The sequence below is a fragment of the Antennarius striatus genome, chromosome 16, assembly GCF_040054535.1.
Source record: "Antennarius striatus isolate MH-2024 chromosome 16, ASM4005453v1, whole genome shotgun sequence".
NCBI classification, from domain to species: Eukaryota; Metazoa; Chordata; class Actinopteri; order Lophiiformes; family Antennariidae; genus Antennarius; species Antennarius striatus.
Window position 1 is genome coordinate 272,501 of NC_090791.1, and position 17,500 is coordinate 290,000.

At 54.0% G+C, this 17,500-nt stretch overlaps 3 protein-coding genes across 4 annotated transcripts in view; 1 reads left to right on the plus strand and 2 right to left on the minus strand.

Annotated features, from left to right (window-relative positions):
* hlfa (HLF transcription factor, PAR bZIP family member a) overlaps positions 1–2,376 on the plus strand; it is a 5,785-nt gene extending 3,409 nt beyond the window's left edge. Inside the window, exons 3-4 of the mRNA XM_068336087.1 lie at positions 1,003–1,217; positions 1,378–2,376. Of these exons, the coding sequence (XP_068192188.1) occupies positions 1,003–1,217; positions 1,378–1,593 (431 nt within the window). The 3' untranslated portion in view covers positions 1,594–2,376. The remainder of the gene's footprint in view (positions 1–1,002; positions 1,218–1,377) is intronic.
* Positions 2,377–2,789: 413 nt separating this feature from the next.
* On the minus strand, positions 2,790–6,176 carry mmd (monocyte to macrophage differentiation-associated). 2 transcript variants are annotated; one of them, XM_068336089.1, is made up of 7 exons: positions 5,860–6,175; positions 5,490–5,571; positions 5,212–5,372; positions 5,071–5,145; positions 4,899–5,000; positions 4,719–4,788; positions 2,790–3,605 (listed from the first exon to the last, which is right to left on the minus strand). In XM_068336089.1, the coding sequence occupies exons 1-7, from the start codon at positions 5,967–5,969 to the stop codon at positions 3,405–3,407; spliced, it is 801 nt and encodes a 266-aa protein (XP_068192190.1). In that variant the 5' UTR covers positions 5,970–6,175; the 3' UTR covers positions 2,790–3,404. The 2 variants fall into 2 exon arrangements, with proteins under 2 accessions (XP_068192190.1, XP_068192189.1); XM_068336088.1 differs by having other exon boundaries at positions 5,212–5,571; positions 5,860–6,176.
* A 3,541-nt stretch (positions 6,177–9,717) lies between these two features.
* On the minus strand, positions 9,718–10,100 carry LOC137609063 (small integral membrane protein 36-like). Its single transcript, XM_068335794.1, has one exon. It carries the CDS (start codon positions 10,098–10,100, stop codon positions 9,816–9,818), a length of 285 nt encoding a protein of 94 aa, XP_068191895.1. The 3' UTR covers positions 9,718–9,815.
* Positions 10,101–17,500: the final 7,400 nt, after the last annotated feature.

Consider the following 17,500-nt stretch of genomic DNA (forward strand, 5'->3'; position numbering starts at 1 on the left):
CCTTCCTGCTCCCCCTCCCTTTCTGCTGCTCCCCCCTCCCTTCCTGCTCCCCCCTCCCTTTCTGCTGCTCCCCCCTCCCTTCCTGCTCCCCCCACCCTTTCTGCTGCTCCCCCCTCCCTTCCTGCTCCCCCCTCCCTTCCTGCTCCCCCCTCCCTTCCCGCCACTCAGAGCACAGACTGTTCTCACATGGACTCTGGTGTGCTGGGTCACGTTTGGAGGGGGGGGCACCTCCCAGACCAGCCCCGCCCACCAGCAGCAACAACAACAACAGAGAGACAGATTGTTCAAGCAGGAGGCCCCGCCCCCTCAGAGCTGCTGCAGGAGGCCCCGCCCCCTAAAGGCAGTGGCAGGAGGCCCCGCCCCCTAAAAGCAGCTGCAGGTGGCCCCGCCCCCTCCGGATTAGGTCGTGGTCTCCTTCAGACACCAGACAGAGGAACCCTCTTGCCCTTTGACCCGAGCGGCGCTGCTGAGGCTGCAGGTGACCCACAATGCACCAGGTCAGGGGTCAGAGCGCCTTATCAGTCCCTGATTGCTCAGACAAACAGCTGGCTGGTTCCGTCTGTCGGGGGAGGGGCCTTGCGCCAGGTCGGGGGTCTTGATTGGACCGTTTCCTGTTCTGAGGTCAGACCTGTACAGGTGATTAAAGGGTGGGCGGGTCACATACAGTGGGAGGCGGAGCCTCACAGGGTTTTTATTGTTTCTGAATTTAGAGTCCTGACAGAATCTGAAGTTTAACCCGAGTGATGTCATCATGATGTCATTGTGATGTCATCACGATGTCAGTCATTTCACTGTGATGTCATCATGATGTCACGGTGATGGTGGCTCAGGTGTGTGATGGAGGCTGGTTGGTTCCACTGGTCCAGGTCTTCTGGTGTTGTGGCTCCACCTGCTGGTCAGAGGGGGAACTGATCAGAACCAGCAGACTGAACGCTGACTGGTCGGCAGGTTCCTGTAACCTTTGACCTTCTGCTCACAGCTGTTCTTCTTGTGGTCCTGCAGCTCTGCCCTCGGCCCGGGACACCCCCAGCCCCATCGACCCCGAGTCCATCCAGGTACCCCTGACCTACGAGCCCGACCCGGCCGACCTGGCGCTGTCCAGCGTCCCGGGTCAGGAGATGTTCGACCCCCGCAAGCGCAAGTTCTCCGCCGAGGAGCTGAAGCCCCAACCCATGATCAAGAAGGCCCGCAAGGTGTTCATCCCCGAGGACATGAAGGTGAGGGGGGGGCAAGGTGTTCATCCCCGAGTACATGAAGGTGAGGGGGGGGCAGAGTAGAAAGTTACTGACTGACCTTAGCATTAGCGTTGTTGACAGCCACTCACCGCTAGCTGCTGTTGAGCTCCGCCTCTTTAACCCCGCCCCTCTGCTCCCCCAGGACGACCGGTACTGGGCCCGGCGCAGGAAGAACAACGTGGCGGCCAAGCGGTCGCGGGACGCGCGGAGGCTGAAGGAGAACCAGATCGCCATCAGGGCGGGGTTTCTGGAGAAGGAGAACGCCGCGCTGCGATTGGAGGTCGCCGACATGAGGAAGGAGCTGGGCCGCTGCCGGAACATTGTGGCCAAGTACGAGGCGCGGCACGGCCCGCTGTGAGCCCCGCCCCCGCCACGCCCCTCCGCCTTGAAGGACGTCTCTTTGGTGGCTCCACCCCCTGCCCCGCCCCCAGTACGATCGTTTGGTCACGAGTTTCCGTTGTTCTGCGTTCTGTCTGAAAAGACCCGACAGAGTCCTGACACACACCTGAGGAGTACAGAGCTGCCCCGCCCCCGCTCCCGGCCCTGCCCCCTTCAGACTGGTTTTCTACGCCGCAGCTCGTGTCGGTGTAACGCGTCCGGATCCAATCCCGCGTCCAATCGTTTCTCCCAAACATCCGCCATGACTCAGCAATAACCCTGAGCGGAACGCCGTCACTCCTGGTTGTCGCCGGGTTGCTCCGCCTCCTATTTATCCACCGTTTTCCTTCCTCAGATGGAGACGTATATGAGTCTATATAGATATGTAAACATGTATTCTGTTAGCGTTAAAGCTCCGCCCCCTCTAGCCGCCACCTCCTTTCTCCGCCCCGTTTAGCCGCCTCCTTCTTTTCAGCATGACTCGATGCTTTCTGTCCTGCGGAGCGAGACGCGACCCCTGACCTGCAGTTGTTGATACTTGTTTTTGCTTAGCGTGATTAGTCCGTGTTGATTTAGGATCCGTGGCTCGGCGCCGCCCCCCAGCGGTGGGGTGTGAATGTAGCGGAGGTGACGTGGCGTGGAGCCGCTGCTCCAGGTGTGACAGGTGAAGGTGTTTCTAGAGCTGGTGTGTTTTGTACAGTATTTTTCCTATCAGTACTGATGATGTATTTTAACGGCACAACAGATTAAAGAATAAACAACACGCGTGTGGTCTCTGTCAGCACACGCCTCAGGGCGGGGTCACTGTCGCTCCTGCTGTGGCGCCCCCTTCAGGCCCCAGCAGGAACTGTTAAACCCCTCAGCAGCAACGACCACGCCCCCAACACGATGAAGATGATGAAGGTGAGTTTGTGTGGCGTGATTGGCTGAAGCTGCGATGAAGGGTGGGAACCTACAGCTGGTGGCTGCTGCTCTGTGATTGGCTGGTTCATTGCAGTCCCTGAAGCTGTGTGAAGGATCGATGGACCAGGATGAGACCCGGTTCTGATGGAACCGACCCGAAGATTTAATAACTACATATCCCATGGTCCTCCTCTTTGAGCGATGCTATGCTAACTAGCTTCATGTGGTGGTGATGGTGGTACAACCTGGACTCAATGACGACCTGCAGCCGGGGGGGGGGGGCGTTACTACTTTTATTGTCATGTATGAATCACAGTGCACACAATATGAGGCCCTGAGGGCGGGGTCACATGACCACGACACACAACCGGTAGGAAACACACCCACAACACACCAGTGAGAACACACACACACACACACACACACACACACAATGGAGAACCCGCTTCAACGGGGGAACCGCTGGAAATGTGGGAATAGACTAGTGTGACCACACACACACCGTCAGGTACCAGCTGCCACCAGCGGGGGGCGCCGGCGGCTCAGAACTGACCCGCTCCAGTGAGTCCAAACAGCTGACCTGCTGCCAGCCAAGGGTCAAAGGTCGGCTGGTTCAAACGCTGGCATCTTTATTTAAATCAAACGTGTTCCTGCCCCCCAGCGGGACCAGACCCGCCCCCCAGCACCTTGTTCGGTGTCCCCAGTGTTTGACCCTCCAACTGCTGTGGGGGCCCCCGGGGGCCCAGAGTGGAATGTGACTGATAGAAACTCAGTCAGGCCGTCAACATGGATGTGTCTTTGGTCCCCCCCCCAGTTTGTCTGTTAGAAAACAGTAAACAATCCACCAGCGACCGGCGCCGCTCCAGGGTGTGGCCTTCCCTCGGGTGGTCACAGGCGGGACGGGGCGGGGCCAGGGGCCCGGTAAAGGTACCTCCAGATGGCGTAGTAGTGAACGGCGGCCGCCAGCGCCACGAACACGTGCCAGATGGCGTGTGCGAACGGGATCACGCCGTCACACTTGAAGAAGAACACGCCCACGCAGTATATCAGGCCCCCCCACGCCAGCTCCTGGAGGCCCTCCGTGTTGGTCTGGAGGTCACCACAAAGGTCAGCACAGGTGAGTACGTGTTCATGTGTGTGTTCATACGTGTGTGTGTTCATGTGTGTGTTCATGTGTGTGTGTGTGTTCAAACGTGTGTGTTCGTACGTGTGTGTGTTCAAACGTGTGTGTGTATGTGTGTGTTCATGTGTGTGTGTTCATGTGTGTGTTCATGTGTGTGTGTTCAAACGTGTGTGTATGTGTGTGTTCATGTGTGTGTGTTCATGTGTGTGTGTTCAAACGTGTGTGTTTGTACGTGTGTGTGTGTTCAAACGTGTGTGTATGTGTGTGTTCAAACGTGTGTGTTCATGTGTGTGTGTTCATGTGTGTGTGGTCATGTGTGTGTGTTCATGTGTGTGTTCATGTGTGTGTGTGTGTTCAAACATGTGTGTTCATACGTGTGTGTTTGTATGTGTGTGTGTTCATGTGTGTGTGTTCAAACGTGTGTGTTCATGTGTGTGTGTTCATGTGTGTGTTCATGTGTGTGTGTTCATGTGTGTGTGTTCATGTGTGTGTTTATGTGTGTGTGTTCATGTGTGTGTGCTCATGTGTGTGTGTTCATGTGTGTGTGTTCATGTGTGTGTGTTCATGTGTGTGTGTGTTCATGTGTGTGTGTTCATGTGTGTGTGTTCAAACGTGTGTGTTCATGTGTGTGTGTTCATGTGTGTGTTCATGTGTGTGTTCATGTGTGTGTGTTCATGTGTGTGTGTTCATGTGTGTGTGTTCATGTGTGTGTGTTCATGTGTGTGTGTTCATGTGTGTGTGTTCATGTGTGTGTGTTCATGTGTGTGTGTTCATGTGTGTGTTCCTGTGTGTGTGTTCATGTGTGTGTGTTCCTGTGTGTGTGTTCATGTGTGTGTTCATGTGTGTGTGTTCATGTGTGTGTGTTCATGTGTGTGTGTTCATGTGTGTGTGTTCATGTGTGTGTGTTCATGTGTGTGTGCTCATGTGTGTGTGTTCATGTGTGTGTGTTCATGTGTGTGTGTTCATGTGTGTGTGTTCATGTGTGTGTGTTCATGTGTGTGTGTTCATGTGTGTGTGTTCAAACGTGTGTGTTCATGTGTGTGTGTTCATGTGTGTGTGTGTGTTCATACGTGTGTTACCATGGAGACGAGGACAGCGGCGGGCAGGAAGCCCATACTGAGGTAGAAGAGCAGCTCCACCACCTTGTACCTGTGGAGGAAACAGAAAGCGGGTCACACGTTAGCGTGCAATCACACCCCCACCCTGCCCTGCCCCTGAGCAGCTCAGCCCTGATTGGGCGAGCCGGTCACGTGACTCACTTCTCGTGGTAGAGGACGACGTAGAGCGTTCCAGCGACCGCCATCAGCCACACCAGCCAGCGCATGTGGGCCGCCAGCGGGCCCAGCTCCCGCAGGGTCAGCCTGCGAGACAGGGACCGGGTCAGCGCCCCCCCACCAGCACCCCCCCACCCCCCGCCGGCCAGACACTCACCAGGGCGTGTACGAGGCGGCGATGAAGAAGTAGATCACCACCCTGTCGCACATGTGGAAGCACTGCTCCACCGACCTGCAACAGGGGTGAAAGGTCAGACAGGTTCCCCGTCCCCAGCCCCCCCGTCTTCGGCCCCCCTACCTCATGTGGCTCTTCTTCCAGGTGACCACGTGGAACACGGTGGACACCAGGAACAGGGCGCACAGCCCCAGCCCGTACACCCAGGCCGTCAGCCGCTGCCAGCCGCTGTCCGCCAGGCGGTGCAGCGTCGCCATGCCGACGAAGGCCGGCGCGATGAGGAGCTGCACACACACGAACACACACACACGAACACACACACACACACACACGAACACACACACACACACACACGTCAGGGCATGTCCCGCCGCCCGATGGGGGGCAGAGGACACACTCACCGCGTGCGTGTAGCAGTTAGCGGCGTGCTCGTAGCCGGTGGGCTGGTAGCGGCGGTTAGCCGCCGGCCGCCGGTTCATGAACCTAGAGACACACACACACACACACACACACACACACACACACACACACACACACACACACACACACACACACACAGGAACAGATCTGTGTTCTTTTATTCAGGTCTAGATGAATGCTCGTATCTGATTGGCTGCTGACAGCAGGTTCCAGCTCTGTGACGACCACCTCTTCACGTTACGGAATGATTACAGGTGATAAATCACGGACCAGAAGTGACGCATCCCGCTCCCCCGGTCCAGAGGTTCCGGGTCGGAGCCACCGGACCGGGGCCACCGGGCCGCTCCTTACCTCTGGAGGCTGTTCACCCGCTTCATCTCCCCGCAGGCCGCGAAGCAGAGCCCGGCAGAGCGCAGACAAGGACCGGCGTCAGTCAGGGAGCCGAACGGAAGGCCTAGCATGAGCTACCGCGATGCTACTCAAGCTAACGTCCCCCCCGCTGCGACCTACAGCCCCCGCTTCAGCCGCTTCCTCGGCAGCATCCTGTCCCGGTACCGGCTCACGGTCCCGCCGTCACGTGACAAACATCCACCAGCATCACCGGCGGCCGGAACCCCCCCGCTGCCCGCGGCTCCTCCCTCACAGACGGTCTGCTGCCGGCCAGCAGCTCGCTGCTCTCCGGCTGCTGCTGGAGCCCCGCCCGGTGGAGAGACGCTGAGGGACAGCCCTCCAAGCCAATCAGCGTCCAGACGGGGCGGAACCACACCAATCAGAGACCAGGTAGGCGGAGCCATTCCGTCCGGACGTTTAAAATGTTCAAAACGTTTACTTTCAGGCGTAAATGACTTCAGGTGTGGTCGCCGTAACTCTTCTTCTGTGGTGGAGGAAGTGTTCCCTGTTCGCTGTGTCACTACATTTACATGGTGACAGTTTATAGCTGGTAATCAATAAGGATCAATGATTATTAATCAGTAATATACTGTACATATAGTGTGGAGCTCAAACTGATGAATTATTGATGAAGCGGCCCGCCCTGTCAACACATAGACGTATTGATCCCGGGTCACATGCTGTGTTTGTTCGTGAAGAACCTGATATTGATTATGGATCTGTATTGATTGTGGTGACGCAGCTCTATCGTGTTCTAGTTGCTGGAGGCCATAAGTCGGAGCGACAGTGACGTCTCGAGGTGGAGCCCGCTTACATAACGGCTCTGAATGTGAGCAGGGCCTCTGGGGGCCCCAGGGCCTTTATGGTGGTCAAAGTTCAACCCTCTGCTGGGCCCCCTCCACAAAGGAGTTCTGAGCTCTGGAATACTCAGTCAGAAAGACGTGAAGCAGGAGACAGAAGGGGGCCTACATGGTCCTCAATCAATCAATCAGCTGATCAATCAATCCAGCCATCAATCAATCAGTCAGTGAATCAATCAATCAATTAATTAACCACTTTAAACTGGCTGTGATTGTGGGTCAGTTATGGAACGGCCCAGTCTGGGGAGGCACATGGGGGGGTAAAGAGGCTTTGTGGGTCACGTGACCAGGTTAACCGGCTCTCTAATTGGTTTAGGGCTTGATGCCTGAGTGCAGTGGACAGATTGACCTGATGGACAGCCGACAGATCAAGGGGGGGGACACACACGATGACATCACAGGAAGTCAGAAAAACTCATTATTTAAATGTAGAATCAAACATCTGTTCGTCTGAACTGGGGGGGGGGGGGGTCCTACAGGCGTGTCTCTGGGGGCGTGTCTCTGATGAGCTGGGTCTGAAACCCTCTCCTGATTGGTCGAGTGTTTCACATGTTCTAGGTGTTCAACACGCTGGTGTCACTGGCGGTCTGCCAGTGATGGTGATGGTGATGGTGATGATGGTGATGATGATAATGATGGCGATGATGATGGTGGTGATGATGATGATGATGATGATGGTGATGATGATGATGGTGATGATGATGATCTGATGATGGTGATGATGATGATGGTGATTGTGATGGTGATTGTGATGATGGTGATGATGATAATGATGGTGATGATGATGATGATGGTGATAGTGATGATGATGATGGTGATGACAATAATGATGATGATGATTGTGATGGTGATAATGATGGTGATGATGATGGTGGTGATGATGGTGATGATGATGATGGTGATGATGATGATGGTGATGATGGTGATGATGATGATGGTGATGATGATGGTGATGATGGTGATGATGATGATGATGATGGTGGTGATGGTGATAGTGGTGATGATGGTGATGATGGTGATGATGATGGTGATGATGGTGATGATGATGGTGATGATGGTGATGATGGTGATGATGATGGTGATGATGGTGATGATGGTGATGATGATGGTGATGATGATGGTGATGATGGTGATGATGATGGTGATGATGGTGATGATGATGGTGATGATGGTGATGATGGTGATGATGATGGTGATGATGATGGTGATGATGGTGATGATGATGGTGATGATGGTGATGATGGTGATGATGGTGATGATGATGGTGATGATGATGATGGTGATGATGGTGATGATGGTGATGATGATGGTGATGATGATGGTGGTGATGGTGATATTGGTGATGATGGTGATGATGGTGATGGTGATGATGATTGTGATGATGGTGATGATGATGGTGATGATGATGGTGATGATGGTGATGATGATGGTGATGGTGATGATGATAATCAGGGTTGGGCAGGCATCAGGACAGGGCCATGACCGGACCTTCACTTCCTGTAAAAAAAGCAGGGTTTCCTGGAAGGGGGCGGGGGATGTGCCAGGAAGGAACCAATGACATTTGTAGAGCTGAAGAAGCAGGTGAGGTGGGGCCCCAGAAGCTAACAGGCTAACACCGTCACCTCCATTCAGGTGTCACTGGAAGTCTCCGCCCACTGGACTCAGCCAATAGGAATCCATCTGGTTTTAGACCCTCTGAAGGGTCTGACCGGTTCAGGCTCAGAGCGCCGAGAAGCACGGAGGCCTTGAAGGCATCATCTCTGTCAGCAGGTCTCTGGTTACTCAGTAAACACGCTAATCACTCACACGTTTACACGGCTTATCGCCACGGAAACCAGTGATAAGGAAAAGGAAGCTTTGGTCTGAGCTTCGCAATGAACACCTGATTCACCTGAAGATGATGTCACACGTCACATGACAGTATGAAAACATTAAATGATGTGTTCAAGTGGGTCATTCCAAACTACAATAAACTACAACAAAGTGTGATTGATTAGTGTCTGATTGATCAGGGTTTGGTTGATTGAGGTCTGATCGTTCTGTGTGCCATTGATCAGGTCTCGGTAACAGATATTGATCCCTGCGGTGCCCGCTGAACGTCAACCGTCGTCTGAACCTTCGGCCCCAACAGACTGCGGTTGTCATGGTAACGCCTGCTGGGGCGTGCCAGTTTGTGATGTCATGCGTGTATGTTTGATCAGCTGTTCGGTTCTGACACACGTGAGGGGGTTATTGATCGCTGCTCTCTGAACTGCAGTCATCAATCACATAACAGCGTTATCTCTGCTGGGGTCAAAGTCCACTGGAGACGTGTTCATCCCCCAGGACAGACCTGTCTGTTATTACCCCCCAGGACAGACATGCCCTGTCGTTACCCCCCAGGACAGACCTGTCTGTTATTACCCTCCAGGACAGACCAGCCTGTTGTTACCCCCCAGGACAGACCTGTCTGTTATTACCCCCCAGGACAGACCAGCCTGTTGTTACCCCCCAGGACAGACCTGTCTGTTGTTACCCCCCAGGACAGACATGCCTGTTGTTACCCCCCAGGACAGACATGCCCTGTCGTTACCCCCCAGGACAGACCTGTCTGTTATTACCCCCCAGGACAGACATGCCCTGTCGTTACCCCCCAGGACAGACCTGTCTGTTATTACCCCCCAGGACAGACCAGCCTGTTGTTACCCCCCAGGACAGACCTGTCTGTTATTACCCCCCAGGACAGACCTGTCTGTTATTACCCCCCAGGACAGACCAGCCTGTTGTTACCCCCCAGGACAGACCTGTCTGTTATTACCCCCCAGGACAGACATGCCTGTTGTTACCCCCCAGGACAGACATGCCCTGTCGTTACCCCCCAGGACAGACCTGAGCGTCTGTCTTTGCCCCCCCGGCTGCCAGCTAAAGGGATCTGAGCTGCTACACACGTGTGGCAGGCTCTTACCGTGTCAGTAGGGGCCCCTGGGGGTCCGTCACTGCCATGGTCCTGGGGGAGGAAGTAGTGGTGAGAGAGTTCAAAGGTCAGGGGCGGGGCGGCGCCGGGGGGCGGGGCCTGGCTCAGACCATGGTGCTCTTCTTCTGCGTGGGCTGGTGGTAGGTGGCGATCATATTGGCTGCGTCCCAGCGCCCCCCCGCCGCGGGGGGGCTCTGCATCACCACCAGGCGGATGGGGGACGGCGCCGGGGGGTCGGGGGCGTACTCCTGGGCGGGGTCTTTTCCCCGGCAGTCGTACAGCACGCAGGAGATGAGGAAGACCAGCAGCAGGATGACGTAGCTGGCGATCAGGATGCACAGGTTGAGCGTCACCGGGTCGATCTCCTGGTAGTTCTCCAGGAAGCCCATGGGGGGGCCTCGGGGGGGCCTTGCCACACGGGGGGGGGCCGGGCCACAGAGGATGGGAGTACGAGGAGCCGCTGGAGACCGGGTCCGACTGAACGTGTGACTGAAGCGGCTGAGAATCCTCTGCAATCTGCCCCCCCTCACCTCCTGCCCCGCCCCCGCCTCTCCGTTTCAGACGCGCGCCGGCGATACGAGGCTTTGTGGTAAAAATACTTTAATCCACTCCCCAACCCCCCATCTACACTCCCATTTCCAACCCTAAGCCTCCGATGTGTGTGTGTGTGTGTGTGTGTGTGTGTGTGTGTGTGTGTGTGTGTGTGTGTGATTGTGTGTGTGTGTGTGTGTGTGTGTATGTGTGTGTGTGTGCGTGTGCGTGTGTGTGTCTGTGTGTGTGTGTGTGTGTGTGTGATTGTGTGTGTGTGTGTGTGTGTGTGTGTGTGTGATTGTGTGTGTCTGTGTGTGTGTGTGTGTATGTGTGTGTGTGTGTGTGATTGTGTGTGTGTGTGTGTGTGTGTGTGTGTGTGTGTGTGTGATTGTGTGTGTGTCTGTGTGTGTGTGTGTGATTGTGTGTGTCTGTGTGTGTGTGTGTGTATGTGTGTGCGTGTGTGTGTGTGTGTGATTGTGTGTGTGTGTGTGTCTGTGTGTGTGTGTGTATGTGTGTGTGTGTGCGTGTGTGTGTGTGTTACTGTGTCTGTGTCTGTGTGTGTGCGTGTGTGTGTCTGTGTGTGTGTGTGTGTGTGTGATTGTGTGTGTGTGTGTGTCTGTGTGTGTGTGTGTGTGTGTGTGATTGTGTGTGTGTGTGTGTGTGTGTGTGTGTGTGATTGTGTGTGTGTGTGTGTGTGTGTGTGTTCTAATCTTAATCTTGATTGTGGGCGGGGCTTGGCGTTGGACGCCATCTGGCGCTCAGATCATGCTAACATGCTAGCAGGAGATTAATCCCCACAGGAGGAGGGTCATGATGTCATGATGATGTAATCTGGATGGATTACAGCCCCCCCGTCAGGGAGCAGGGAACCAGATGGGATCATCTGTGACGAATGAACTGACAGCAGCAGAAACAGGAAGTGACTTTAAGGTGGAGCCTGTCTGACAGGAAGTTGATTGGTCCAGATAAACCTGACGGTGACACGCCTCCTCAGAGCGTTAGCTGGCGTGCTAACCTGAACAGCTCTGAGGGGTCACCTGTGGTTAAACACGCCATCAACCACCAAATTATAAATACGGGCAAGAAGTCCCGCCTCCTGACCTGTTGCCCCGCCTCCTGCTCGTTGCACCTACATTCACTTTCATTAGTTTTCACTGTTCAACAGCAGAGATCTTGTAGGTTCTGGTTGCCGTGGGTTACGGGTTTTTACTGTCCTTCAGGGAAAAAAAACTGTCCTATGTGTTGTTGTTTCTTTGTTTTCTTTGTTGTTTGTGTTGTTTGTGTTGTTGTTTCCTTGTTGTTAGTTTGTTGTTTGTGTTGTTGTGCTGCTGCAGCACATGGCCAGCAGGGGGCAGCAGAGAGCAGCAGCTCAGCCTCTCCTTCAGTCTATGTATCAGTTTCAACGTCTGGAGGTGAAATTGGTCCATTTATTGATTATTGATTATTGATCAGACTGACAATAATCTAGAGTTGCGACTAGGGTTGCGCGGGGGGCGGGGGGGTCAGACCCCGGTGGACGTCAGCAGACCCAGGAGTTCTAAAAACAGCAGCGGGGGGAGGAAGGCGCCGCCGTCCTGGATGTTTGTGTTGTGGTGAACTCAGGAGGTCATTGGCTCTTCTGTGTATGCCCCGCCTCCTGGGTGGAGTCTCTCCTGCTGGTAACTCAGGGAGACACCCCCCCCCCAGGCCGGTGCCAGGGAGTCCGGTCCCTGGCTGGACCCAGAGGCGCTCAGAGCGGACGTGTTCCTCCCCCCAGCGTGAAGCTGCACCTCCGGCTGCGATCACACGCACCCAGAACTGACCTTTGACCCCCACACCAACAAACCCAAAGCCGAACCCCGACACCAGCCGTGATGGTCTGGAGGGGGGGCGTGATCCGACTCAGTGATCAGTTAAACACAATGATGTTCCTTCTAATCACAGATCAATCAGGTCGATCGGTTTGTTCTTCCTCCAATCAGGAACATCAAGGTCACGCGTGTGAAGTTTGTTTCTTCTATGACTGGGTTTCAGAATTCCTCAAGTGGGGTTTGTTGTTTTAAGTCGACGCCCCTGCCCTGTGATTGGTTCCAGATGGTTCTGTGGAGGAGGCGTGGCCTCGTCTATCAGACCAGAAGATCCTGAACGGAAAAGTCTTGAGAAACGTTGTTTTACAGAACCGAGTGTGAGGTCTGGGTCAGACCCATCAGCGTGTTAATAATAATAATAATAGACCTTTATTGTCCCACAGTGGGGAAATTTGCTAATTTTCTCATGTTCTCATGTTGTTATGTACTAATTTTCATGTTCTCGTGTTCTTATGTTCTCATGTTCTAGTCTTCTTATGTACAAATTTTCTCATGTTCTCCTGTTCTCGTCTTCTCATGTACTAATTTTCTCATGTTCTCATGTTCTTGTGTTCTCATGTTCTTATGTTGTTATGTACTAATTTTCATGTTTTCGTGTTCTCATGTTCTCATGTTCTCATGTTCTAGTCTTCTTATGCATTAATTTTCTCATGTTCTCGTGTTCTCATGTTCTTGTGTTCTCATGTACTAATTTTTTTGTGTTCTCATGTTCTCGTGTTCTCGTGTTCTTGTGTTCTCATGCAGGTTATCCATTCGTGTTCATTATTATGGATTCATGTTTAGTACTCAAACAATGACTTTTTGAGTTGTTTCCTCAATTGATGACATTATTGATCAATTTATTGATCAAGTCATTGTTCAGTTTATTAATCAGTTCATCGATCAGCTCATTGGTTGTTGGTGTGAATCCAGACATGTAGATGTGATGTCATCACTGACCTCATCGTTAACCCCTTCAGTCCAAGGATGTGAGCTCAGCGTCGTTGTTCGTCCTGGTTCATCTTCATCTTCATCTTCATCACAAACCCCTTTCATAATAAGAGCGTGTTTCTCTAGTGCACCTTCACAATAAGAGCATGAGCATGTGTAACCGCGACCTGGAGCTAACAGCTGTTAGCATCAGACCCTACTACCTGGCGCGGGAATTCTCACACGTCATTGTCCTCACTGTCTACATCCCTCCACGGGCGGACCCTGAGACGGCACGAGAGACCATCTGTGGGACCACCTCTGCTCTTCGGACCCGGCACCCGGAGGCGCTCGTCATCATCACAGGTGACTTTAACCACGTCACCCTGGACTCATCTCTCCCCACAATGGTCCAGTGTGTAGACTGTCCCACACGGAAGAACAGAACCATCGATCTGTTCTACACTAATGCTAAGGAGGCATACACCGCCACCCCCCTCCCTCCACTAGGTAAATCAGACCATAACCTAGTGCACCTACAGCCCACCTACATCCCGCTGGTGAAACGGCTGCCAGCAACAACACGACAGGTCAGGAGGTGGTCCCCGGAAGCAGAGGAGATGCTGAGGAACTGCTTCCAGACCACCGACTGGGATGTTATTGTGGGCTCACATGGGGAAGACATTGAGGGGGCAGCTCAGTGTTTTACAGACTACATAAACTTCTGTGTGGACACCGTGGCCCCTGTCAGGACAATCAGGTGTTACCCCAACAACAAACCATGGGTAACCAAGGAAGTCAAGGCTGTCCTGAACAGGAAGAAGCGGGCGTTCAGGACCAAGAACGAGGAGGAGATGAGGAAGGCCCAGAAGGAAGTGAGACTCTGCCTGAGGGAGGCCAAGGAGGCGTACAGGAGGAAGCTGGAGAAGCAGCTGGGGCGCAACCAAGTGCGGGAGGTCTGGAATGGGATGAGAACCATCACCGGACACGGGAAAGGGCGCAGCACTGTGGAGGGGAATATTGAACGAGCGAATGAACTTAACAGCTTTTTCAATCGGTTCAGCTCCCCCACCACTCCCGGCTCCTCGTCCCAGGCCTCTCCTGGACTACAGACCTCTCTTGGCCTACACGCCTCTCCTGGCCCTACAGACCGCTCCACTGATGCTCCCTCCTCCTGTGCTTCCTCTCCTTCCACCCCTGCCACTTCTGCCGAGCCAAGTCCAAGAACTGCGAAGCTCAACGGCCCCACCTCAACCACTGGACTTCCAACCTCGCCACAACCTCCTGCTCCCACCACGACCGAGACCATCATCACTGCAGACCTGGTGACGACAACGCTGAGGAGGCTCCGTCCCTACAAGGCGGCTGGACCAGATAAGGTCTCCCCAAGACTCCTCCGAGCCTGTGCTTCGGAACTAGGGGACCCCCTGCAACAATTGTTCAACCTCAGTCTGCGGCTGGGGAGGGTCCCGTCACTGTGGAAGACCTCCTGCATTGTCCCTGTACCCAAGAAAGGACGCCCTACTGAGCTCAACGACCACCGACCGGTCGCTCTTACCTCCCACGTAATGAAGACCCTAGAGCGACTGGTCCTGGAGCTCATGCGTCCACAGGTGCAGGGTGCTATGGACCCTCTCCAGTTTGCCTATCAGGCCAAGGTTGGGGTTGACGATGCTGTCATGTACCTCCTCCACCGCACACTCTCCTACCTGGACGCCGGGGGCTGTGCGGTCAGAGTGCTCTTCTTCGACTTTTCGAGTGCCTTCAACACCATCCAGCCCCAGCTCCTGCAGAAAAAACTGACCTCCATGGCTGTGGACCCCTACCTCGTGAGCTGGATTACGGACTACCTAACGGACAGACCCCAGTACGTCCGTATGGGGGACTGCTTGTCTTCTATGGTGACCAGCAGCACGGGGGCGCCACAGGGGACCGTTCTATCCCCCATTCTCTTCACCCTCTACACATCAGACTTCAAGCACAACTCGGATACATGCCACATACAGAAGTACTCCGATGACACCGCGATAGTGGCATGTATCCGGGAGGGTGATGAGGGGGGGTACAGGGCATTGGTGGCTGACTTCGTGGAGTGGTGCCAACAGAACCAGCTCCAGCTCAACGTCTCCAAGACAAAGGAGATGGTGCTGGATTTCCGGCGGGCACCTCCCTCTCCACAGCCGGTGATCATCAATGGCAGTGAGGTGGGGGTGGTAGGAAACTATCAGTACCTGGGACTGCAGCTAGACAGCAGACTGGACTGGTCACTCAACTCCAACTGTGTGTACAAGAAGGGGCAAAGCAGGATGTACTTCCTAAGGAGGCTGGCCTCCTTCAACATCTGTCCTAAGCTCCTTTTCATGTTCTATCAGTCCGTAGTCTCCAGTGTGCTGTCATACGCCATTGTGTGTTGGGGTGGGGGGGCCAGGAAAAGAGATATGGACCGTCTGAACAGACTCATCCGCAGAGCGGGCTCAGTGGTCGGGCTGAGCCTGGACTCTGTGGATATGCTTCTGGAGAGCAGGACCATGTCTAAAATTAAGGCCATCATGAACAACACCAGGCACCCCCTACACACCACCTTCTCCCAGCAGAGAAGCACCTTCAGCGGCAGACTGCTGTCACACAGCGCCTCCACAGAGAGGCTGAGGTCCTCCTTCGTGCCCCGTGCCATCAGGGGGTACAATGACTCTCTCAGGAGGAGCGGGGGGGAGGTGGCGAGGTCAGCACGGGGTTGAAAATGGATTTAATTTAATTTAATTTAATTTAAATTTAATTTTATACTGTTGTATATATATATATATATAATTTATTTATTTTTTATACTGTTTTATATTTTAATTCAATTTTATACTGTTTAGATTTTATTTTATACTGTTTATATTTTAATACTGTAATATTTTAATTTTTTTACTGTTTATATTTTAGTTATAGTTTAGTATATAAGTCCTGTTAGTGCTGCATGTGTCTGTCTGTTAGTGTAATGTATGTCTTGTGGTATGTCCTGTGATGTCAATGTTTCCTTTTCTCCTGGTGTTTATCCAGTATTATTTGTTAAGTAATGCCTGAGCAGTGGATATATGCAATTTCCTCCGGGATTAATAAAGTATCTATCTATCTATCTATCTATGAGTGCTGTGTGTCGTCTCGTTTTCATCAGCAACTCCCCACGGGTCACAGGAAGAGGCGGGGCTTACCCCCCCTGAAGACACGAGCGTCTCTAGAGCCCCCTGACCTGATGATGAGGATCATGTGATGAAGAGTGGGGGTGTGGTGAGCCGTCCCTGACGGTGGCGGCCAATGGACGGGCGGCGGGTCTGAAAGAGAAGTGCTTCCTTCCTGCTGGGAGTTGCTTTGTTTCACAGCGTCTCCTCCTGGGGGGAACTGCCCCCCCAGAGGCTTCCTGTCAGCCTGGACCCTCACGTGTCACCGTCGGCCCCGGCCTGAGGACCCAGGACAAGGCCTGAGGACCCAGGACCAGGCCTGACCCTCATGTACAACACTTCCATCACACTCTGACCTGGAGTCGGGCGCCGCTCTCACCACGGATTTGTCCTCCAGTCCAGCTCAGATGAACCGGTCCAGCTCAGATGAACCGGTCCAGCTCAGAGGAACCGGTCCAGCTCAGATGAACCGGTCCAGCTCAGAGGAACCGGTCCAGCTCAGATGAACCGGTCCAGCTCAGATGAACCGGTCCAGCCCCCAGGTCGGGATTCAGACCAGGATGAAAGTGGAGCCCAATGAAAAATAAATGTTGAAGATTTCTGGGGTCACACAAAGGGAATGACAACACAGCCTGCTAGCCTTTTAGCCTGCTAGCCTGTTAGCCTGCTAGCCTGCTACCTCGTTGGCCTGTTAGCCGTTGTACTGGGAGGTATCTGTGATTCATCCAGCTGTCTATTCTGCGTGGTTCTGCTGTGCCTCCCCCCCCCCCAGCGGGCCTTTCTGGTGTTCTGAGCCTCATACTGACCCGGTCTGACCCTGTCTGACCCGATCTGACCCGATCTGACCCGGTCTGACCCGATCTGACCCGATCTGACCCGGTCTGACCCGGCGGTACGGTGCGAACCGACTCCTCGCCGGCGCCGCCTGTGTGTCATCAAACCAGCAGGAGGCAGGAATGTCCAGTTCATCAAACCCCCCCACCGGGATGAGCAGGGCTACTGTTTACACTCAGGGGGAATGGGGGGCAGGAGGCGGGGCTGGTCGCCATGACAACGGGGTCCAGCGTGTCGTCCCGCTGCTTTATGAGCCAACGTTCAGAAAGACCAGAGAAGAAGAACCAACGCAGCTCCTGGTGACATCACATCCTGTGGAGCAGCAGCGCTGCTAGCAACAGGTTAGCATGCTAGCAGCATCAGCATGCATCAGCATGCTAATCATGCTAGCAGAATCAGCGTGCACACCCCCCCGCTGGTGTGAGCCGCTCAGGGAGGAAGTGGGTGTGACCCGGTCAGCAGGTCGTCTAACAACACAATGACACCGCTCAGGACCACACCCCT

Coding starts and splice junctions, on each gene's coding strand:
- mmd (XM_068336088.1), bottom strand. CDS start 5,969: ATGCTAGGCCTTCCGTTCGGCTCCCTGACTGACGCCGGTCCTTGTCTG. Junction 4,789..4,898: donor GTCGTCCTCTACCACGAGAA/GTGAGTCACGTG, acceptor TTTCCTCCACAG/GTACAAGGTGGTGGAGCTGC. Junction 3,606..4,718: donor CCGCTGTCCTCGTCTCCATG/GTAACACACGTA, acceptor GGTGACCTCCAG/ACCAACACGGAGGGCCTCCA.
- LOC137609063 (XM_068335794.1), bottom strand. CDS start 10,100: ATGGGCTTCCTGGAGAACTACCAGGAGATCGACCCGGTGACGCTCAAC.